Source organism: Anomalospiza imberbis, chromosome 6 (assembly GCF_031753505.1).
Source record: "Anomalospiza imberbis isolate Cuckoo-Finch-1a 21T00152 chromosome 6, ASM3175350v1, whole genome shotgun sequence".
NCBI classification, from domain to species: Eukaryota; Metazoa; Chordata; class Aves; order Passeriformes; family Viduidae; genus Anomalospiza; species Anomalospiza imberbis.
Window position 1 is genome coordinate 54,787,086 of NC_089686.1, and position 24,611 is coordinate 54,811,696.

General features: G+C 41.1%; 1 protein-coding gene and 1 long non-coding RNA gene across 2 annotated transcripts; one reads left to right on the forward strand and one right to left on the reverse strand.

Moving 5' to 3' along the window:
* Window positions 1-1,667: 1,667 nt before the first annotated feature.
* On the reverse strand, window positions 1,668-4,766 carry LOC137476172 (uncharacterized). The gene is made up of 3 exons (XR_011000281.1): window positions 4,293-4,766; window positions 3,066-3,268; window positions 1,668-2,906 (listed from the first exon to the last, which is right to left on the reverse strand). It is a non-coding gene; the product is annotated as an uncharacterized lncRNA (long non-coding RNA).
* Window positions 4,767-9,322: 4,556 nt separating this feature from the next.
* On the forward strand, window positions 9,323-23,016 carry CAT (catalase). The gene is made up of 13 exons (XM_068194298.1): window positions 9,323-9,607; window positions 13,206-13,377; window positions 14,253-14,363; window positions 15,722-15,852; window positions 16,448-16,552; window positions 16,881-17,006; window positions 17,422-17,613; window positions 18,341-18,493; window positions 18,610-18,748; window positions 19,771-19,901; window positions 20,207-20,314; window positions 20,856-20,942; window positions 21,367-23,016. Exons 1-13 carry the CDS (start codon window positions 9,542-9,544, stop codon window positions 21,430-21,432), a joined length of 1,587 nt encoding a protein of 528 aa, XP_068050399.1. The 5' UTR covers window positions 9,323-9,541; the 3' UTR covers window positions 21,433-23,016.
* The last annotated feature ends 1,595 nt before the right edge of the window (window positions 23,017-24,611 follow it).

A 24,611-nucleotide genomic window follows, 5' to 3' on the forward strand; every position in this document is an offset into this window, starting at 1 on the left:
AATGTGTATCCCACCATGGTTTTGCTGCAGCAGAAGAACATGTGTAATTCCAATCTCAAAAAGTAAAATCCTGGAGAAAAAAAACATTAGGGAAGCAATCCCATACTAAGGTTTCAAGTCTAATTGTCAGCTCAGTACAGGCACATGTTGTTAATTAGCACTGTTGGCTCAGAAACCACCTTGTCAACGTGCAGCATGAATAAACATAATGCCATCCAGCTCCTTGGATCCCTAATTCCAGTTATGACACAGGACTGCTTGTTATCACATAACCCAGGAATATTTTTCCAACAAGGAGATGGCTGTCAGGCCAATTTGTGATTGCCACTCAGGATGAAACACATGCTGGAAGCAATGGGAAGATAATGACCCTTTTTTCCCTTGGCCTGTGTCACTGGGAAGGAATTCCCGGGACACATCACCTGTGATGGAAGTGTCACAGTGCTCTGTAGTGTTCTGTGCACAGCACAGCCAGAAACTGATCCCCAGAAAATATAGGAACAGTCTGGATGATTCAGTAAAAGTGGGGCTGGTGCCTGGAGCCATCAGCACTCAATAAAATGGTGAGTCAGAATGCATCAGAATTGGATGAAAGGATTAAATAAAACCAAGAATGGAGGGTGGATACTGTAGGATAAGTCATTATGGATCACAGCAAAACCTCCCTGTTCAAAAGTATCAAAAGAGAGGGAGACAGACCCAGGTCTGCCTCCAGTCCACAGGGGAATACTTCAAAATAATTCTCAAGTACAATGGGATAGGAAATATGCAATATTTCCTAGGGTTGCAATCCCTAGGAGTGGTGAGGAGGAAAAGGAGGAAACCATCATTGTGGAAGAAGACAGTGAAAAGCCTCAAGAATCTGTCATGCAGGCAGAAAATCAAGATATCTCAGCCTTCCGTATCTTGAAAACTATTTTTCAGTTTCAGAAATATGTATGGATAAAAACACCAAACAGAAGAGGGAGTAGCACATTGTGAAAACAAGTAAAGAACCTCTCTACCATACTAACAGCAAAAGAAAAGGAAAGAAAAGAACCTTCTCAAATAATATGATAACCAGAGAACTACTGAAAAACAGTTGTTTTCACTCTGGGGGAATCAAAAGTAGTTGGTGGTCAAAACTAGGCCAAATTTCCATGCTTAATATGATGTAGTGCTCTTTGTTGTAGCTGTAAAAAATTATCAAGTATTTTTAGACCAAAAGTGTTGAAAAATAACTAAGTGAAAAATCTATATTCCTCTTTTGGAAGTCCACATTACAGGTCAAGACCAAATTGTGCTGTTCAACCACTGCCCTCAATCCAAGGAAAATAGGAAATGCAACCAAAGCTGGGTAGGAATGCTGATGGTGGTTTGGAAGTTATGCATTTCATTTTTATCCCTACGTCATAGGTTTCTTGGCAGTGTAAAGAGCTTGTAAACCTCTTGTAAATATCTTGGAAACATCCAACCAGGATGTAGGTAGCAATTAGTAGCTGGAAAGAAACATCTCAATTAACCTGGCTTAGCATCAACCTTCAGGGAAAAAAGAAACCCATAACACACTAATGTTACAGTTTCCATGAAAGGTCAAAATAATTATTTCAGCAACTTTTGTAAAAAAGATGAACATTTTAGAAACACAGCTCTTCAAACACATCAAAAGCTGGCAGCCTTTAGGACTAAATGTCTAACTAAAGACACTGCAATTATGGAATTATTCTGCTTTTTTTTTTTTTTTTTTAATATTTTGAGCTTCCATAATTCCAACGTACCTATTTGAGGCAATGAATTTTCTGTGAATAGAAAAATGAGGTCAAATGTACAGAAGAGAACTTGGGCTTAAAGAGTAGGAAAAAATCCACTGTTTGTTTTCCATGCACTTACCTGTGCTCAAAACAGCCAAGGGCTTGTCCAGGACTTTAATTCAGAAGCAGGTCCCTGGCAGTTGTGTAAATGTTAAACAAAACAATGGCCATCTTTGCAACCCATAATGATCTAGAACTAATTGCTTTTAGGCAATGACTGGAGCAGCAACTCAAATGCTGATAGCTAGGGCAAAGGGCACCAGCAAACTGCTGGCCAGATGGCAGACACAGAGCTGGAAGAGTTATTTTATATTTACCTAATATCCCACTAACCCCAGGATTTTTTGGTAGCCTTTCATGTTGTCAGAATGAAGGTGTTTAAGCAGGTGGTTTACTTTTTGCCACTCTTCAATCCTTAGATGTCTCTTATTATAATGGAAAACAGACTGAGAATGGCAGCTACTTCAAGTGAAAAGAAAAAAAGGCTAAAATATTCACATCAAAATAAAAACTGATTTTCAAAGGTACTGAAACTCCTATCAGTTCCAGCAATACTAATTAGTGTACTGGTGCTCTAGGATTAATTATTCCCTGTGCTCTATTTGCTACCATCTCAAGGGACAAACCTAAATGGCTGTTATTGCTCTTAAACAGGGCACCTCAAGAGACAGCTACATCCATCTTCTAGAATAAAGCAGATTTTTCAAACTGCCTTTATTTCCCAATTCATTGAAATTATCTTTAAAAATTCAGTTATGTTTAGCATCTATTAATCAGCTAGAGACACTGCAAATTAATCAATCTAAATATATTCAAGTGTGTGTGTGTATTTTCAGGACCAAAAAAAGCGAAAGAGAAAATATTTTAAACTATATTTGGATTATAAACACCTAGAAAATGCTATTTTAATGGGATCTTGCAGGCCATCTCTACACTGGAATTTGCAGCAATTCCATGTGAAGCTGACCCATCCAGTCAGCAGAGTGGATTACTACCCATGTGGAGTGCTTGCTGATGCCCTGGCACACAAATGCCACGTGTGCCTGCCACCATTGTCACCTGCTAAGAGCCTTTGATGTCCCTCTGCTTGCAGGGTGTCCCATCTTTCCCAACTCACTGAAACAGAAAGGGATCAATCCAGCATTCCTCAGGACAACTAAACACCACTGGCTGCCTGACTCTAACCTCTCAGCTCTGCCTTGGTGAGTACATCAAGTCTGGAGAATTTCCACCTCCTATTGCTTTCAAAGACAGTGACATTTCCTCTCTCAGTACCTCATAAATCCACTTGTTTGCCTTTCCTTGTTTTCCAGCAAACATATTTGCTGTGGTTGCCACAAATTCACCTTGTTTGTTGCCATTCCACGGGCTGCTGTGTTTGTTGTTGGTGGTTTTTCCCCATAAGCTCTCTATGATGATATTTTATTTTCCAGTCAGTGCCATGATCCCATATTCCCAAGGAAATTTAGAAATCATCACTGTAAAGAACAAATTTTAACACTGTTTAGTACCAAACTAACTGAGCCGTGCTGAAATCCATCATCACTGGTGATAATGAATTATATCAATAATCTCTATGTATCAGCCTAGAGCCCTACTGATGCATTTAGCTACACACATATCTCCAAAATGTTAAAATTCTGATTTTTCCTGGCAATGAAATAATAGCCTGCTTTTCCAGTCCTGCTAGGCAGACAATGTTTTTAATTGCCTTTAATTTTCTGCAGCTTCAAGCTCCATTCATTTAGGATTCCCTTCTTTCTGTGGAATTGGAACACATGAAATGACACCTATAGTATCAAGGTATCTCCAGAATCAAACATCTATATTTATACATGCAAACATCCAACATGCTAATTAAGCACTTGACTAATTTAAAGAACATGTGACTAGGTCATACTGAGGGTTGACCCATTTAAAAGCTTAAGAGCTTTTGATTGTAACAACAGAACAAAATATGGCTGTGTTTAGCTTTAAATCTTTTCTTATGCAGAATGAAGCTTTAATGGGCAAAATCAGGTTCCAAAATAGAGGTTTTATGAACTGCCACTGGGTAGATGCTTCATACAATGCTGCTAATAACACAGAGAACAAATAGAGAAAAACATTCATGTGGGTGCTCTAACTTGAAAGGAAATCAAATCTGCATTACCAAAAAGAAAACTGTGTGCCTGTGATGTGAAATCGTTTTAATGATGCAGCTTTGAGGAGTAAAAACACAGACTGAGGTATCCAGGATGCTAAAGATGTTTGAAAACCTCACAGCCTGAAAAGTGCTGCATTTCTTACTCTATTTTTGTTCCTTCACTGATCTCAAGAAGCAGATTGCAGCTGTCTCTCCAGCACTAAATATGAAACACAAATTCTTCATAATGATGATCATGAGTAGTTTATGAAAAGAAATATATTATTAGAAACAATTAATATAGATTAATTAAATTCTATTTTTGGTAAAAAAAGACTAGGTCTAGGACCACTGGCATTTACTAACCCCATACAAACCTCAAAGGTTGAAGACAACTGCTTCAAAATCACTGAAGTCATTCTTCACCGAGAATGAGAGAAGCAAAGAAAAACGTGTATGAAACATATAAATTATTAATATTCTAACAAACTTTTCTATATTTGAGGCAAATCTTTTTTTCTAGTAATTTAAATCAAGACCTTGCCCTAATAACTACATCAGAGGAGGGTGAAAAATGACAAACACAAAGCAAAGTTTCCTATCTTCCTTTCCCTGATTTTCTTTTAGGTGATTTTTTCACATTTTCTGTGCATCTCAGTATCTCACTCTGTCCAATGTGCTACTTCCCATAAAAGCCAGACTTCCTGCCTGCTTACCTTGTTGTCCCCTCAATGATCCCTTAAAGCCCATCTCATCTGAAGATGTATTTCAGTGTTTTCCATGTTTTCCATTAGATCTGATGATTGAAAACACAGAATTAAAAAGGCTATGCACAGTGCAAGTTACTGAGTGACAAAATGTTTGACACTGGCGCCATGCCAGTGCCCCCATGAAAATGCACTTTTCCAAATAATTGCTGTGAGATGTGATCAGGAACAGAGCAGAGCAGGCCCAAGCTCAATAACAAAAGAAAAAAGCTTTATTAAACTACTACTACTATAAAACAACAAACATTAAATCCATGATGAAGACCTCCTAAAACACTCCTCCTCCTCCCACCTAATTTCCAAACAAACCCACGATGAGACACCACCCAGGATCCTGATCAAGTTGCCACCCTTCAGATAATCAATACTCAGTATATCAAGGGAGACAGGAGTCTCTCCTGTGCCACAGACCCCCAGGAAACACAATTGCCACCCTTGTGTTTCCATGTCACACATGGCAACCGCCCGGAGAAAATCTGCCATGGTGACACTCTCCTTTCCATGTCACAGTGCTCTCACCACTGTGCATGGACAGACTGCTCATAGGGCTCCTTTAAGGACACTTTGCCAAGGACCAAAAGAGACAACAGTTCAGCATCTCATCTCGGGACTACAGTCCCCTCCATTTCCCCCTGGGGCCGAGGGTCCAAGAACAGAGATCTTCCTCTTCTCTTCTTCTCTGAAGACAGAGGGCCTCTCCACACCCTCCTCAACTTTCCTCTCTTCTCTCCACTCCTCTGCTGGTAATCACTGAAACAGGTCTCTTGGCCCACCACCGCATCACCCTAAATGCAGTCTCTGTCAGGAGAATTTGGTTTAGTCTATGGCTAACAAGAAAAGTCCAGCCACAAGCCACTCCATCATCTCCTCCCAACTCAAAAATTTCCTCTTCCATCATCTCGGATCCCAGACTGTCTCTCTTTTACTTCAAATCAAGGAGGAGTAATATTTTACAAAGCCTTCATTTCCTAGGAAAGGGTTAAAAGTTCAGACTCCCTGGACGGCTGATATCTCTGCCCAGCAGCCGATTCCCAAGGCCAAGGCTGGGTACCTTCCCCCCCCTCCTTCTCCTCCGCTGGCAAAGTTACAGGTGCTGTCCGGACTCTCTGTCTCTTCCCTCTGAGGGGGGACGACAAAGGCATCTCCGCTTCTCTCCACCCTTCCGTCCACAGGAGCTGGCTCGGTTCCAGTCCTTCTACCCCTCGGCTCACCTCGACCAGGCCTCATGGCTTCCCCTCCCCTGCCCAGCCCCATGGCTGGGCAGGGGAGGTCTGCACAGCACCCTGACTGGAACCAAAGAGAGCAAGCTCTTGGGAGTTCCTGCTTTTAACCCCCTGTGTTCTCAGAGGCGTATCCATACCTTCAGTGGTCACTCCAGGTGCCAATATCCAAACTTGACCACTGATTGGTTTGACCCAACTTCCTGAAAAAAATTCACTTCCATGTCAAACCACGACACAAACTTATCATCAAAGCTGCAAAATGTGTTCAGACCTATCTTACAGATACAGAGATCCCCAGTTTATCATTACCAATCCCTTATCCCATCTCTTCTGCTCACCACAGACCATGTCCAACACCTCAGCACGTGTCACCCAGAGGTTGGCTCACCTTTCACAGCATGAGCTTAATGGCTGTGTAATTGCCAGCTGGAGATAGAAAATTGCCCTGGGTGTGTGTTGGGAATCAGCACAGGCAGAATGTTCTGTTTATCGCAATAAAACTAACATTATCTGTTGTTTCTGTTCATAAATCTCTGCTTTTTTCTAAAATAGAATAGTAACCTACTTCTGTCTGTAGTTGCCATACCCACCCCTCAATCCTCTGCCCTGTTATTATTCTTTGTTGCTCTTTCCATGCTTTTTCTGTGCTCTGATGTTTACACCAGGCATGACAGCAGAATAATGAGTGGAAAAGGTTCCCGAGGTACTGCAAATATATAAATATTAGATATTGATAAAGGACAATTAAAATTTCAGGTCTTGAGAATAGAGTCATTCTATTATTTCAGAACTAGTCCACGTGCAGTAGCTTGTGACTGAAAATACACTCAGTCACATCAATTATACTTTTATTATGTGAGCCTGAACCAGAGCTTTTATGTTTTTCTGACCTTATTCCTTGTAGCTCAGAGTAGAAAACATATCCAAGCCTCATCTCTAGATCCATAATTTGGATCCTCTGGAAGATACAAGTTTGAACATCTTTAGCAGAAGGGTCAATAAGCCTCCCAATCCTGTGATAAGTGTTCTCATCAAGAATCAGTTTAATGCAGAAGTAAGCACACTCTCTCTTGTGCGTCTCTTTTCTGATCTCTTATTTTAAAAGTCATCTTGTCCCCCATCTCTGTGCTGGAGTTTAATTCTCTGGCTCTGCAGCAGAGGCACTCAGGGTGTACAGATGTTGTTGTAGGGAGCTTGGGAACATTTACAACTGATTTAATCACAGAGGAAGTAGGGACCAAGGCAGCCAGAGAGGGTTGATAGATGTAGGATGAAAGCTTGGGGTGCCTGTGGAACTTAATTAGCAAAGCAAGAGGCACTACTGACCTGCTACTCAACTGATTCTAGATCCTTCCCTTGGGTGTAAATCACTGAGCTATGTGTAAACTCTATTTACACCACAATCATGTGTGACACTGACCTTGTAGTTTGTGTTTAAACTCACTTTAAATACAACACAAAACACAAATGCTAAGCACTCTGTCTTTTAATCTCCCCAAATCTTAATTAAGGGTAAAGTGTGGTTTGGATCATGCCTCAGAAAGTCATGTGGCAGCAGAGAACCAGTCTCCCCAGGTAAATAAAGATGATTAATTTGGAATTGTTTGAAGTTTGTTTACTTAATGCAGATATATAACAGGAGGCAAATAAGGTGCTGCAGGAAACAAATAACAGGATAGGAGAAGGGGGGAAAAGGAAAAAAAACGAAGACACCCACAGCCAGATACCTGTGGAATTTAAACCAACATTCGCTGCTTTTTTCCTGAAAAGTCATAAAATCAGAGCAAGATGAGAGACAAAAGTATTTGTGTCACACTGAGCTTTGCCTGTGACCTTTCTTATGAAATGCAGTCACTTGGTTTTAGTTAAGCTGAAGTGCAAACAGTGTTTGCAATAGGTGCCACTGGTGTTGCCACCCTCTCTCTCCTGGCTTTTGGTTTGAGGTTTGCATATTTCCTTAGCCAATATTTAATCTTTTGTTTGTTTTTTATGCATATGTGTCCATATATATATGTGTGTACATATATCCTTTCCTCTAGCATATAATAAGAAGGGTTCATAGGAAAGGAAAGAAGTTTTTGCAAGTTACTCTTAATTTGAAACAGATTTGTGAGCAGCGAGTTTATCTAAACATGTTGGGCTGCTTAAAATTTAAAGTGTTAAACTGCAAAGGAAAAGCAAATATTGACTGTTGATGAAAATGTTCACATTTCCCCCAATTTGCTGGTTAAGCAAACTGAAACAGCAATTATTGATTTAAAGAAAACATTATGTGGGCAATCCCATTGTTAAATCTAGGTGTGGTAGGTGTGGTCTGCTGATGGATATTTTATATAAAAATATGAGAAACATAAGCAATCTTCCTTGCCCTTCTTTGTGATGTTGGTTATCATGTTGAAGCAGAAAAGATTATGAGGCTTCAAGACATGAAAAAAAGTCCCAAAAAAAGGGTGAGGCAGAAAAAGAGAGTTTGCTGTTCTTACTTCTGAAGAAAAGGAATAGAAGTAATGATATCCCCTGTACAGTACAGACTTAAATTTGTGAGTTTTAACCCTTTAATCCATAATAATACATACCAGATAAAGCAATTGTCTACTTGAAAAAATGAGTTAGACTATTCTTTGTATCTATTAAGAGAAAGAATGTAGATATAATCTTGCAGATAAGAAGTTTAAGATGGATTATTTGAGTTGTTCAAAGGTTTTACCTCAGAAATAGAAAAAATGACCAGCTTTTTACCACTCTTATCACCCTTGGTACAAGCATTGGCACCAAGCCAGGGATCTTCTGCAGTGTTATCAAAGCTACTTGTGTCATATTTACTCATAATTTGTAAGTATAAGCACAAAATTCAGAAGTGGGTGTTTTTTAAGGTTAAATTCCAGTCACCCAAGAAATGCTCTTTACTATGGAGTGCTTATGACCAAAGTTAGTGAACCACCTGTACCCCATTTCAGGCACCAATACAAGAATGAGCCCGGATACAGTTATACACTGATGCAATTTATATACTTATATAATCTATGTAGTTATATACCGGTCGCTTTGATTTTGCAATTTACAAACATTTTTTTCGCCGCTGAAACAAACCCTGCCTCAGAAACTCCGTAAGAACGTGCAGCTTTCACGGCGTCGAACCTGTAACTTCCTCTGTTACAACTGCTGAACAGCAGCAGTTTTAGAAAGCTCCGGCATCTTAACGATGGGATCAGAGCCGAAAAATCGCTTTGGCAGCTGCCCACTGGTGAATTTCCTTCCAATTCCAAAGGAACCCGGCAGCGCCGCCGGCCGCTGCCCCACAACGTGAGGCGTGGGCGTGGCCACCGCGCTCACGATTGACGTGCCTTTAGACCAATCAGACCTCGCGGTGGCGGCTGCCCGCGGTCCTATTGGCCGAGGGGGCAGTGGGGGCGGGCGCAGGAGGGAGCGGAGCTATAGTGGCGGTGCCTCCCGCTAGCCGCGGCTGCTGCGGGCGGGACGCGGCGGCGGCGCAGGGTCCCCGCGGGGTGACAGCGCGACCGGGCCGCGGCCTGACCTCCCCGCCGCCGCTGCTGCCTCCTCGCCGGGAGCGAACACAGCCCCGCCGCTCCCCTCCGCGCCGCCCTTCCTGCCTCGGGGGTCGCCGGAGACCGCGAAATGGCCGACGGGCGGGACGACGCCGCGAACCAGCTGAAGCAGTGGAAGAGCCAGCGGGGCTCGCAGGTACCCGCCGGGCACCGCCTCTCCCCGGTACCCCCGTGCCTCGCATCCCGCGGGGAGCCGCGGCGCCGGAGGGCGCAGAGCCCCGCGGCGTTCCGCGGGATGCGGCGCTCCGAGCGTCCCCGGGGCAGCGGCGGAGGGCGAGGCGCCCTCGCCCCGTCCCGGCCTCGCCGCCATGGCTTGGAGCTGTGCCCGGGAACAGCGAGGCACGGAGGGATGGAGGCTGCCAGCTGGCCCGGGGCGACAGGGGCGGTCAGCGCTGCCTGGCCCTGGCCGCTCCTTCCAGGCAGCGCCGGGGCTGCGCTGCGCCCCAGCCGCGGGCAGCGATGGGGGCGAGTTTTTTCTGTCTTAAATCAGAAGTTTGCGTTTCGGTTTGCTGTCACGGCCTTAGAGCCCGGTGGATATGTGACTAGGGAATAATAGAAAGGATAAAGCACGTTCAGCAGTGTGTGCAGGGCCAGGAGTTGGACTCGGTGATCCTTGTGGCTCCTTTCCAACTCAGCGTGACCAGACGCAAGTGAGTATTTTGGAAGAAATTCCTCCATGTGAGACTGGTGAGACCCTGGCATAGGTTTCCCAGAGAAGCCGTGACTGCCTCATCCCTGGAAGTGTCCAAGGCCAGGTTGGACGGGGCTTGGAGCAACCTGGAATAATGGAAGGTGTCCCTGGCCGTGGCAGGGGAGTGGAATTCAATGACCTTGAAGATCCCTTCCAACCCAAACCATTCTATGATCCTATGAAGTGGATTGGCACAAGTGGTTGACCAAAATCATAAGGGAATGTAATCAACAACATGGCACTCAGTCATCTGAAGATGTAGACTAGACCCCAGATATTTAGGTTAATGTGTAAATGTTTCAAGAGTTCTCTTCCCCTCTTCATCAAATCACTGTGATGGTTTCCACATGTCGTTTCTGACAGAAGTGTGTATTTGCCACTAAATACACTTTGTGCTGGTTTTAAGTGGCAGTCTTGCAAGATGCAAGTGGATGTCTCAGTTCCCACTGGAGCTGTTAAGTCGTCTTAATTTTATTTTTTCTCTCGGTTCTCAAAGGTACAGTGTGAAAACTACCTGATGACTTGTGACTCCATCATATCCTAGCATGTGTCATAATAGTTCTTTTTTTATCCATGAGTAATTATTTTTGTAGGGATGTCGGCTTTTCTGTAGCAAAGCAGCATTTGAAAAGAGGCCAAGGTTAATTTGGATTTTGGGAGGCAACCCAAAGTCTGTGTTGCATAAGGAGTCATGAGACTTTAAGATAGAAAGTAGGGAGGACTTATTAGAATTTTAAAGTGAGTTGTATAAGGTGCAAAGTATCAGTAATGCCTGGAAGTGTGTACTTTGATGTGTGCTGTTTACCACAGCAGCTAAAATTCTCCTGGCTTTCCTTCCCTTCTTTTTGTCATGGCAGGTTAGTGCTGTAATGAAACACTGATTTGAAAGTTCTTACCTAGCAAGGTTTGGGCTGTGTGCAGCTCCCAAGCAGATGAAAACACAGGCATCAAACAAACTCAGGTCCAAAAGTTGTATGAGCGTTCTTCTTTAAACTATGGTGTGGGATTTTTTTCCTCTCTGGAACTTGCTTTGTGTGCCTCACATAACATTATCCTGAAACTAAAGTGAATATCTCCTTCCACTAAGTAAATTAATATTCTTTACTTCTAATGTGAACCCTAGAAAGTCTGCCCACACAAAGGAGACTGTGCAGCCACAAAGCTGTTAATTTTTTTTTTATAGCCTTAATGTCAACAAGTTGTGGTTTTAGCAACTACTTCTAGTGGCCTTAAATATTGGTGTTATAGAATAGTCTTGTCTGTAATAAATAAGCAGTAGAAAATATACTGAGAACAATTTCTACTCTTGGATATTTCCCATGAGAAGCTATAGATTACTTTTTTGATTTAAGCATATGTTTGTTTGTTTGTTTGACTTGGAATATGAATTTGGCTTTATTTAACTTTCCTGTAAGTTTCTGAACATCATGTTTATGTTTGTAACCAGTTACTTATTATCTTTTAAAATGTTTGTGCAGATTTCAGTGTAGGTAAGGATCCCAGGCATCCCAAAGGAATTGGACTTATACTTAAAGCTTTATGCTAATGAAGTGGTGAAGGAGGAATAAAGAACGTGGATATTTTGGGAATTCAAGCCAGCTGGAGTAGCGTGTGTTGCACATTAGTAGGAACACAGTGGAAATGCACTTACCCTGTCAAATGTCTTTTGTGTGGTTATTCATAGACCTGAGTGAAACAAAGGTGTCTGGAACTCCCTGTGTTCTCTGCCTCATCCAGAGCTCTGGGTGTGGATGTGAATAATTGTTCATTCCTTGCCTTTGTGGGTTGCTTCCTGGGGGGGACAGTTTTCTATCAGATGGGAATTTTGTCTGTTTGCAGAAATTAACCCCCTTAAAGCAGAACTTAGGGTAAGAATTGGAACCCCATGCAGTCGCTGTTAGGATAATGAATGCTTTTCTCATCGGAAATTGCTTCTTCCTTCTCTCCACCTTCCCTTTCATTTATAGAACTTTAAAGTAGGAGAACTCATCAGGAAGGGCTGAGGGAGTTTGTGCTGGCATGGTTCAGGTGTGTGGATGCTTCAGGTAGGATGGTGTGGATAGAGAGCCCATATGGAATTATGTCAGTTTAGTGCAAGATGTGGTGGATTTATTGTTAGCTGGTCAGAATCTGTGACTCTACTTGACCTTGCCCTGTTGCAAATTTTGTCTTTATTTTCTTTATTTTTTCCTTTGTCCTTATTTGTTTTTGTGTTCTTTTCAGTCCTTTACAAGGCTCCTAACAATAAATGTAGTCCAGGAAAAAATAAAAACTGTGACCATCAGGTCTCTGGAGCTGATGTGCTTTTCTCACCACATTTTCCACAGCACCCAGTAAAATAGGAATATTGCCTTAGAGGAGCATATACCACATGTGATGCAGATAAAGTCTTTTCTACTGGAATCTTTTTGTGAGAAAATAGGAGTGCACTCAGTTCTAGTGCAGGTGTTTCTTGAAGTTGTAGGACATTTGCTGGCAGTGGAGCTTCTTAGGGCTTGTGTTAATCTTAGTCCTTCCATGGTGCAGGAACCTAAAATGATGATTCCTCAGGTGTTCCTACTTCTGTTATTTTCCATAACTCTTCCAGACCAGCACTAATTAAGGAAACCCCATTTTAGTCTGGCTGTACCTCGTTCCTTATGTCTCTACCCCTGTACTGACATTACCTTCTTCTTCTTCTTCTCCTTTCTCCCTTATTTTCCAGCAGCTGCTCCTGTTCTAGTTTTTTTTTTTTTTTCCATCCCATATTTTTCTTGAAGCAAGATCAGTAGTCTTGAGAAGAAACATTTCTGAACCATGGAAAACTTTCCTGGATTTTACATGACTTCAACTCCCCTCCTTAAATTGTCCTAAAACTTAGCTCTGTGATTTAGGTAAACGTCTGTATGTTCTGTAACTTCCCCCAGAATCTGAAGTGATTTTTGCCACTTCTTGTTGATCTGTTCTGTGACATGTAATGGTTGAAGAGTCATGCACATTGTGTGGCTCAGATCCAGAGGGTTTTTAATTTCTAGTGTTGAAAATAACTTCCTCTTGCTTCCAGAAACCAGATGTCCTGACCACGGGTGCTGGGAACCCCACTGGGGATAAGCTGAATATCCTGACAGTGGGGCCACGTGGACCTCTTCTTGTCCAAGATGTTGTTTTCACTGATGAGATGGCTCACTTTGACAGAGAGAGGATTCCTGAGAGAGTTGTGCATGCAAAAGGGGCGGGTATGTTTAAAGTCACATATTTTCTCTGTGTAGAATTAAAGAGCTTTTCAGTTAACATGTAGATTGTGACACATCAATTACATTGTTATTTATAATTTAGTGTTACTAGCTATAATAAATCTATATAAACAACAGTGGTAAGGCCTGATTTAAAAGAATTCAGTGCCAAAACAAGAAGCATTTGAAAAGCTGTTTACAAAAATGAGAGAAAATGTGGTTATAGTCCTTCAATTTTTACTGTATCTGCTGTAGTCTCTGCTTCTTCTGTTCCTCCCCATCTCTATTTAATGTTGTTTGCATGTTACTTAATTGAGAATTTGGCTTCGTCTTCTAATGTATGTCTGCCAAAGCAAGCTGATCATCTAGTACTTAAATTAAGAAACCCGAAACCTTAAAATATCATTGATCTTAGTAAGGTAGAATTAGTACCTTGATTTTTGTCATGTATTGGCCTAGAAGGAGCAAATGTGGGGCTGTATTTAAAATGCGACTGTACATGGGAAAAGTTCCTCTGTGGGGGTGGAAAGGGTTATGTTGCTTCACCCAGCTTACAGATGCACCAAAAATTCTGCAACTCATAGCAGGATTAAAGAAATGCCTGCCTTGCTCCCAGATAAATACACAGATCTTGGCAGAAGAGCGTCTTCTGTGCTACTGCTGGGAGCTGCTAGCAGTCATTTAAGGAGGAGAGAATAAGTAAATAGTTTGTGTTAAATCAGTTTCATTTTGTGAAAGTAAATGGAACGTTTAGAGCATTGCTTAAACTGGTGTACTTCCGTGTTTCCCTTGGACTTAAAATTGCATGTTAACAACAGACAAGCTGGGAATGGGAGGAAGGTACCTAGATCTGATATTTTGAACTTGCTGTTCTTCAGGAGCCTTTGGCTATTTTGAAGTCACTCATGATATCACCCAGTATTGTAAGGCAAAAGTGTTTGAGCACATTGGGAAGAGGACTCCACTTGCCATCCGCTTCTCCACTGTTGGTAAGGCTCTAAATTCACTTTTTGTCTTTTGCATGTGTGCCCTGAGAGCAGCGTTTGCATTGTGGGACACTTAAGGGTGTCTGCAATGCTTGCTTCATCTTCTCTGAAATTCACTTACATGAAAGACCTTAAGCAGCTTTTGCCCCTTTCAGTCAGAGCTCTCTGGAGACACTTTTCTGTCTGAAATGTGAGAGGGAGGGCAGCCTGAGCTGTTTTTTTCTGACAGAAGCCTTGCTTTTTTTCTGGTTGGATCACAGTCAACACTTGCAAGTTAAATATATATGATCTCTTATGTTGCAGAAATGTTTTGGGGATGAATGACGTGAACTAAATACCAGGAAAAGAAAAACAATCTTCCATAAATAAACTTTGATTTCTAAAAGGCTGGAGTTCACAAACTAGCAAAATCTTAAATGCTATTAGTTGAAGCCAATTGTGAACAATAGCTTGTCTGATAGAAAAATTATAATTCATGGTGTGGATGTATTTAAAAGAAAAGAAATCCTAATGAGGATTCATTAGGATTCCTCATGGTGTGAGGATTCTGGAAGTATTGGAGAGAAAAACGTAGTCCAGCAAGGCTCAGGGAGCTGCTGACTTTGGCCTATTGGCTGTTTCCAGTCTTAAATCTCTTAGGATTTAGGGTGTCCTAAGTGTTGTACAGGGTAAGGACACAGAGTTGAGTTTGAAATGTGGACTGTTGCTGGAGCGGGTTGTTGCATCCTTCCCTTCCCTTTGCCTGCCCTGTTTGGACACGTTTCCTCCCTGCTGTTCTGGACTACACAAGGTTTTTAACGAGAGAATGAGCGTCCTACTGATTTCATCACAATTTAACATTAGCTGTTCTGAGCATTTCTGGAACACTTCTGCTCAGGTGTTGTGCTAAGCACTTGGGCTCTGGTCGAAATTCCCATGGAAAATCCCATCCTGGGTGAAGCAGAAAGAATTAAAAGGATTACAGCTCTTCCACAGTGTTTTATTAGGCACACTGGTTAGATTGCTACCTTCCAGATGAGAGCTTTCCCACTGGGATTTGGTGCACAGAAACAAATATGGGTTTAGATGATTCAGCCTTAAAATCTGATGATGTCTCTCTTAGTGATAATGCAAATTCCACTCTTAATTGGTTCAAGTGGATACTTGTTCTTTTTCCTTTTTTTAACTGTGGCCTGAATGTTTGGTTGGGTTTGCACTTTGAAAACTCTCAGTGCCTGTAGTATTGTTGAAAATATTCCTACAATTCCTTGGTATGGAAAAGACTGCAATGAACCCTTTTAGGATTTTATGGCCTATTTTCAGGTCGTATTTATATGCATTTTCTATCCTAACACTTCTGTGTGTTCATGTATTTCTTCAAGCTGGAGAATCTGGCTCAGCTGACACAGTTCGTGACCCCCGAGGCTTTGCCATGAAATTCTACACGGAGGATGGGAATTGGGATCTTGTGGGAAACAACACTCCCATCTTCTTTATTCGGGATGCAATGTTGGTGAGTAAGCACAAAAGGTGAGGGTACTTTGTGAGAAAGCCCAAAAGTTCATTCACATCTTGTTCTGGCTTCCCTCAGAAGCAAAAACGTGGTTGTTTGTCACATTGTCTGAACATTGTTTTTACTTGGAAAGATGTTCTTAACAAAAGTAAATAAAGAACTAAAGCTTGATAACTTACGTGGTTTCATACTTCTCACTTCAAAAGCTTCTTGCCAGTTCTTTTTTTTAAATCTGGGGTTTTTGGTCTTTAGCATAAGTTTGACAGCAGCTAGCAGAGGGGCTTTCCTTGAGTGCAGGAATTCTGCACAGATATTTCATAGTATCTCTGTATTCATTTGTGAGTCACATAAACAGAGATACACAAATCTGAACAGTTTTATCTCTCACCTTATCAACCACAAAATGAAAGCATTCTTTATCTGTTTTTTCTAATTGTGAATGTTTGGCATTACCCTAATTTTATTGACTGGTCTGTGAATTAATTTGTTTGGCAGGAAGGGTATGGCAGTAGAAGATTTTTTTCTCAGTGATCTTATAGCTTTGTCTTTAATTTTTTTTTTCCTCTTTCTCCTCCTCCACTTCTGGACAAATCAGTTTCCTTCCTTCATCCATAGCCAAAAGAGGAACCCTCAGACTCATCTGAAGGATCCAGACATGGTGTGGGACTTCTGGAGTCTTCGCCCTGAGTCTTTGCATCAAGTAAGCTTTTTGTATGATTAAGATAAACGTGTCATGACTCTAAACGTGTTTTTAACTCTCTCTTTTCCATGTTCGATCTAGAAGTCTACATAGTCTTATTTATATTTTATATAATTATGATTTTAAATTATCCATACTTACCTGTGCTTACAGGGCGAGTCAGTTTTATTTCATTAACACCTAAAGTAGAAATTCCTCAAGGAATTCATGACAACATTAACATAGCTCCTAGTGATGCAGATTAATACAATAAACAAATTTAGTCTGGAGTGAAGACTTTCTCTTTGATATGCTGAGCCCATTAATAGTGTTTGATCCTTCTCTTCAGGTGTCTTTCCTGTTCAGTGACCGTGGCATTCCCGATGGCTATCGCCACATGAATGGATATGGATCACACACCTTCAAACTGGTTAATGCTGATGGAAGAGCAGTTTACTGCAAATTCCATGCCAAGGTATTAATTTTTTTTTTTTAATTTGAACTATACATCATATTGGATAAAAAAACATAAAGATCTGTGACTTGCCAAGTTTAATTCAGGCTCAAAGGTGTGTGGAGTCCTTGTTTAATATCAGTTTCATACCTTTAACCAGTAGGAGAAGCATCTTTCTTCTTGCTAACACAGTAATCATTTACTATAAGAAACTCTTCTTTGGGCATCTGTCTCTTGTTAATGGAGTGCTATCAGTGAACTGATTTTTGTCTGGAAGGCAGCTGTTGAATGTACTATAAATCTAAACTCAAGTTTATTGGAAGTTAGAACTTGGACAATCTCCTTCTTGGATTATAAATCTTGTTAAAGTTAATTCTAATGGATGAACTCTGTAGTACTTTCAGCATGCTTTAACTGGTGCTTTTGTTGCTTTTAGACTGACCAGGGCATCAGAAACCTTTCTGTGGAAGAAGCAGGAAGATTGGCTTCTACTGATCCTGATTATGCCATACGGGACCTTTACAATGCAATTGCCAAGGGGAACTATCCTTCATGGTCCTTCTACATTCAGGTTATGACCTTTGAAGAAGCAGAGAAGTTCCCATTTAATCCTTTTGATGTGACTAAGGTATGTCTGATAATTCTGGGAATATTCAGTTTCAGGTAGTTTTTAAATGTATTTGTTATTGTAGAGCCATGATGAGCCAGCGATTCTGGAGACGAAACTGTAGTTGTGTTATATCTGATTTTACTCTTCCTCAGGGAAATAGGATAGGGCTTGATTCCAGGCCTGTAGATCCTATGGCACTTCAGAAGTGTGATTGCAGATCAGAGTCACACCCTAAGCCTTGCTGGTGTCATTTTGTCCCACTTCCAATAACTGCTCCTAAGAAGGCCTTCTTGAAAGATGCCAACATAAACTTGCATTGCATAAACTCTCTTTTACCTCTAACACTGTTCTCCCCAAGTGGCTAAAGACCTTTGAACTTAAAAGCGCAGCTCAGATGGCAAAGAAAAGGCCAGTTAAGCATTTTGAAGGAGCTGAAAACATTTGTGCCACCCGTTCCACCCATGCCCTGCTTCCCTAGGCAGCTTTTCAAGGGCCTGCAGGTATTTCGTTCAAGTAATCATGTGCTGAGATTATGCTGGGATGATGAAGTAAGTTGCATTAATAATCTGTGTTAATTGCAAAAGGCTTCTTAAAATAAGATATTCCTCAATGTTTGTTAAGAGAAAAGAAACTCGGTAATGTATTTTCTTAACCTAGACTGAAATCGGGTGAATTCTGCCTGGTAGTTAAGCTGCATAATACTGTAATGATGTTGATTTTACTGGATTTGTGTTGTGTCTTACAGGTTTGGCCTCATGGTGACTACCCTCTCATCCCTGTGGGAAAGCTGGTCTTGAACAGGAATCCTGTCAACTACTTTGCAGAGGTGGAACAGATGGCTTATGACCCTAGCAACATGCCTCCTGGAATTGAGCCCAGCCCTGACAAAATGCTGCAGGTAAACAGGAGGTGTGACCTGAGGAGCATTGATTACTTTGCTGCTTATGAAAGCTTTGATTTGGTATGCCCCAGTGTTTTACAAGTGGTGGTTTATGTTTGTGCTCAATGTTTTAGGGACGCCTCTTCTCGTATCCTGACACCCACAGACACCGCCTGGGCCCCAACTATCTCCAGATCCCTGTCAACTGTCCCTTCAGAGCCAGGGTGGCCAACTACCAGAGGGATGGGCCAATGACTGTTTCTGACAACCAAGGTAGCCAGGAAAACAGCATTCATTATAATGATGCTTAGGCATGGGCTGCAGCGTTCAGTTCACAGAGGGCTTAAGAGCCATGTTTATTATCTTTACATACTTGTGTAGAATGCTTGTATATCTTCTCTGTCAGTCCAGTAAAGGAAAGTTGGGATATTTGGACACGGGATGAGGAGTTTGTTTAAAAGTATAAAAACCAAGTGAAGCTTAGAATGTGTTTAAAACTTAATAAAAAGGCCTTTAACAGGAAAGCAGGTTGTGGGAGAATACCCGCAGTCAGGTTTTAGAGACTGACTTGGCTCAGTCCACTTCGCTAAACTGCTTTGCTTTCAGATTTCTGAGAGATTGTGAAAGACAAAAGTGAAAATGCCAAGAGTAGAGCTGTCACTTCCCCTCTATTGAGTGGCTTCTGTTCTGTCAGGGTTTGCCCAATAGTGGCTGTTTTCCACCTGAGAGTAAACAAGGATGTACTTAAGCTGTGGCTCATGCCAAAATATGTGTTCCTCTGGGCTATGAATTCAGACACTTGCTGAGGGAGGAGAGGGAAATATTTGAAAAAACAGGAACTTGAGGACAGCTGCTTTTGTCCCAGAACAGATAAAGAGTTTATTTTTATGCAGTTCTCTTCGTTCAGGATGTGTTTAAAATACACCCCCTACACAGGGAAGCATTGTAGTACTTCAGAAATGTAAATTATTGTATTTTATGCTGCCTTAAACTTCAACCATGACTGTCTATTACAATTGAGAAATAATGTCGTGAGAGTGGCCAGGTTTTCTTATTTTTTAAACAAATCAATATCCCCTGAAAAAAAGCTGTGGAAATTCTCTTTGTAGCAGGTGTTGTTAAGTATAGGCTTCAAGGTGTTGACAGAAAAATGCTGTCAGCTGTTTTTAATAAAATGAATCCTATCTGAGTAGTTGATTTAGATTCCTCCAAGCAAATAATATCCTCTGTCTTCTGACTTACTTGAAAGTGCTGCCATCTGATTGATTTGGTATGGGGATTTTTTTTTTTCCCAGGTGGTGCCCCAAATTATTACCCAAACAGCTTCACTGGTCCTGAGGATCAGCCCCAGCTCAAGGAGAGCCACATGTTTGCTTCAGGGGATGTGCAGCGCTTCAACAGTGCCGATGAGGACAACGTGACCCAGGTGGGGGTGTGGAAAGCCTTTGTGCTGCTTGGCACACGTGAGGAGTGTGTAGGGTGTGTGCTAGTGTGAGTTCTCACAGAATCTGAAATTCAGATTTTGGGCATTGTTAGGTAGAGGCTCTGACTTGTTTTCTTGCCGTTAGTGTCTGGGGAAGGACTTGTTGGCATGTTTGCTAGAGAAAAGCCCTGACAGATTGGCTGCCTTTTAAATGTTTTGAGTATTTTAAGTGTTGCTTGACTAGGAAGTGAAACTATTCTTATTCACTTTTGTGACTATCAAAATAAACCTTTATTTCCAATGGCCAGGTGCGAGAATTCTACCTCAAAGTGCTGAACGAGGAAGAGCGGCGTAGGCTGTGTAAAAACATAGCAGATCATCTGAAGGATGCCCAACTTTTCATTCAGAAAAGAGCTGTAAGTGCCCTCTTTTGAGTTTATTCCAGGTTTCCTATCTGTTTAGTAAGATTGTCATAATGGCTTCTGGAAAGGAAGATCAGGAATTCTCTGAAAAGGCTGGGTATTTTTACTCAGGAATTCTCATACTTAAATACGTGCCTGTTTACACACTATAACATGAATATATAATATGTTAAAGTAACTTTTTCCTGGGGGAAGAATGGCATAGGTGTTGAACATATGTTTAGCTTGGTGTTTTAAAAATTAGATGACTGCCAGAGTAAGGTTTTGCTCTAAACAAGGAGAAGGCAGTGAGGGCCAACGAGGGATTGGATCCTTATCCTTCCCAGAGCAACTTTGTTGAAATCGGGAATGAGCTCTGTGTGGCATAACAGAAATTGTGTTTGAAGATGTTCATAGCTTGTTTATAACTGATCAGAATTAAATTTTTCTTCCTTCTGATACCTACTTCTTGTAGCCCAGGAAATGTGGTAAAGAACTCTCTTGAAATGGAGGAAAAAAATTCTTGCTGCCTTTTCTGAACTGTCTTCCTGTGCAGGTGAAAAACTTCACTGATGTTCATCCTAATTATGGAGCCTGCATCCAGGCCTTGCTGGACAAATACCACGCTGAGGGTGGGAAAAAGGTATGGTGATGATTTTTGTAGCTGCATTTTGCCTGGCTGTAAGTTATTTTGGCTTCTCTTGTAAATCCAATGAAGCGAGAAATTAGTCTTGATCCCCGTTTGAGCTGCAAGCCAGAAGTCAGTGCTTGTAGAGTTGCAAAATAAGAAAAGATCCCTCTTATAACAATTAAAGTTGATTAACTGGTGATGTACAAAGACTTTGTTTCAGTTGGAGTTTGTAGGGTTTCTGGAAGGTAACTATGTGATAATAAATGTGTTCAGGTTGGTTACCCACCCTTTGAGATGGTAATGAAACATTACCACAAGCCTTTCCTGGGCTCAGTGCTTGCTCCAAAGAACAACTACTCAGTTGATTCAATTTTTTCATGCAGTTCTCTACTTTAAATGGAACTTGCTTTGAGATTTTCTGTTACTTTATTTTCAGGATGTAATTAGAACATACACACAGTCCACAACTCGTACGTCTGTCAAGGAAAGATCCAACCTGTAAATCTGCAGAGATCTGCTCCGAATTTTGCGTCCTTCCAGCTGCACAAGAACTTTTCCAACACTTTAATGAATGTAGCAGACTTGGGCCCAAGCACAGGAGTGTTTTATAGGTGTGATTTACTGAGCTCTCAAGTGCTGTCTGTACTGGAAACCAGGTAACACAAGCTCCAATCCTAGTGCCTTTCAACACTAGTGCTTTACTGCTTGATAACAACTTAAGGGATTTTTAAACAACTCATGGATAAGAAATTGTCTTCATTTCTAGGAGCAAATAGAAATTTAATCAAAATTTCTGTCACACAGTAGAATTTCTATAATGGCACTATGATTGCCCTCATGGAGAAACTGCTTGAGAAGTTGATGTTGTTCAGTATTTCTAATAAAATAATTCTCTGTCTGTATTTGTAAACACATCTCTTGAATTTAATTTTTGGCCTTCCAGATGTAAAATGATACCCAGTATCATTTACCTTGAGTAAAATGTTGGTATGTCTCGTTCCTTATGGTAGAGACAAAGCAAACTACAAAGCTTAATCTGAACACAGTTAAATTTTATTCCCAATATATATTTTAAGATAGTCTTTGCTTACTAATGCTGTGTTGGGATATAAACTGACATAAGGGAGGTAGCAAAGGATATTTTCTTATTCCATGCACTATTCAACTAAATTGATTACACCTTATAGGCATTTCAGAGGTAGGGGAGTAAATTGTTCTTTCTAATCTGTAAGAATAAGTAGAAAAATACTAACATGTTAGAGAAATAAACCTAATGCATTAATATTGAAATTCAAGCTCAAGAACTTTCAAAACCATTCCCAGTGGTTGCTGAAATTCTTATTTTACTGCAATAATATGCTGTTCCTATTTCTTATCAAGCCAGGGCTAATTTTCAGGGTGATCCTTTAATTAAAGCAGCTTGTTTGTATGACTGTAGATATCTAGAAAATATGTCTAAAACCTGATTTGAGGCATGTTGTAATGTTACCCAGCATCTGCAGTTTGGTTAAATTGTGCAAAAAAAACTTGGGACCCCAGTTACGTGATAATTATTGTCCAAGCTAAATGCAAAGCATTTCAGAGCCCAGCTACTGCTCTTAACTCGGGCAAATGTAAAAAATTAAAATCGTAGCAGTCTGGGGGTGATTTGTCAATAATCACTGCATCTCTGGGTCTGCCTTGAGTTGTATTTTGACTAGGATTACTTCCTGAATAAAGTGTGAGTTCCCAGGAATGGTGGCAGGTAAAGAAGCGTAGATACTAAATGCTATTCTGTTAAATTTTGGAGAATTTTACTTGCTCTGCAGTTAATTTATCTCCAACCTATTGTGAAAAATCAGCTGGGGTAGAGGTGCAGTAAAATAGTATGAACTGGTAACCTACTGTATTCTAGGCTTCCATTGGCTTTTTACCTGATCAGGCATGTGGGATTACATGATTAAGTGGGAATATTTTGTACTGGAACAGAGAATCCTAATGAGTTTTGGAAAAGAGTAAACAAGGGGCCTGATCTTCTAATTTTGGTTGTGTCTGCTAGGTGATTTATATTGTCGTCTTATTTCTGAAATAAATGGAATGAAAAATCTCTTGGCAACATGTTTTCTGTGCTCTTCTTCAAATACCTTGTGTTAATCTAGGAAGTTCATACATCCTTTCATCTGTTTTTCTGGAGGTGGTGCAGAAGGTGTAGGTTGGATGTATTTTTGCAGCTGCCTTTGTTTTAAAAACTCATGTTTCAACCCTACAGTTGTGTTTAAAGGACTTAAATGACCTGTGTTCTACGCTAAACTGGCTGTGACTACTGTACAGAAAACTTATCTTTTCCCAAAGCTATGGAGAGCATCAGGCAAAACTGGAAGAACAATAATGTTATTCTTCAAATAAATAAGACAGTAAATCCATTTACAGCTCCTTACTGTGAGAATAAAGAGACGCTTGACATGACAGAACAGCAGTTTTGTTTTGTTTTAGTATTCTGTTCAGTTAAAATCAAACATTCCTTTGCCAGGTTGTTCCAATATGATTTCAGTGATCTGTAAAGGAGAATTGCTCAACATTTTCTTATTACTGTTTTATTTTAGATGCACATGTCCAGCAGTGGATTTGGGAATGAATTTGAAACTAATATTTGGGAAATTACAGCTTCTCCAGCAGTACCTCTGCTTTTAATGGGCAGTACCTCGTCTTTTAGCTCCTAGGTTATTTTCCATTCCCCAGAATATTTGAACTTGAATATCCAAAAACCATGAGCAAATTTCAGAATCACATTTGTTATAGTGATCTGTGCCAGGAGATGAGGAGAAGTTCATGGCATTGCTAAATGTTATTTGGGGAATAAAAAGGTGAGGTAGGTTTGGATCAGACTTTCCAGTGCTCCAGAGATGTTGGAAAAAGCCCTGATTTCCTTTCCTTAGTGCAGCTCATTGATGGGAATTGCCTGCTAAGCAGTGTTTGAGTATCTATAATTTCAGCTTCCAGTAAACCAATCACTTTGTTTTGCCAAATATTCCATACCTGTTGCTCATCTTGCAGAAAAAGGCTGTTTGTTCTCTGTTTTGGAGATCTGATCCATGAATTCTTGCAGTCAGGTGAGTTGCCATTTTCTCACAAAATGTTTTATGAGTGTGATGAGGCCCTGGCTCAGGGTTCCAAGGGAGGTGGTGGTTGCCACATCCCTGGAATTGTTCAAGGCCAGGTTGGACAGGGCTCTGAACAGCCTGGGATGGTGGGAGATGTCCCTGTTCCCTGCAGGGGGTTGGACTGGATGAGCCCCTCTGTCTCCACACTGAGTTCAGATTGCTGTGGGGTGTGGGGCTCCAGCCCAGGGCTGCAGAAGTGAATCGATCCACTCACGGGTTGTGTGTTCTTATCTCCTGCTGATAACAAATTACACAGAGATCTGCAGTGCATGGTAAAGCCTGACCTTTGCCCCTCTCCCCCCAGGTAATATTGCAGAGCTCAGTCTGAAGTGATGTTTGGTGTCAAAGCTGTGTGGTCATGACACAGGTCAGGCATGCAGAGGTGGACTTGAGCATAACCTCAACTCTGACACTGAGGATTAAACCTCAGCACGGGCCTAAGGTCATTTTGGATGGAATTGGGAAAAGAACTGAGGCTCTATTTTGATTATTGTAAATGAATTTAAGGCAGTTTTGCCAGGTTTGTGGCATTCAGGATGAT

Coding starts and splice junctions, on each gene's coding strand:
- CAT (XM_068194298.1), top strand. CDS start 9,542: ATGGCCGACGGGCGGGACGACGCCGCGAACCAGCTGAAGCAGTGGAAG. Junction 16,553..16,880: donor GCCCTGAGTCTTTGCATCAA/GTAAGCTTTTTG, acceptor CCTTCTCTTCAG/GTGTCTTTCCTGTTCAGTGA. Junction 17,614..18,340: donor ATCCTTTTGATGTGACTAAG/GTATGTCTGATA, acceptor TGTGTCTTACAG/GTTTGGCCTCATGGTGACTA.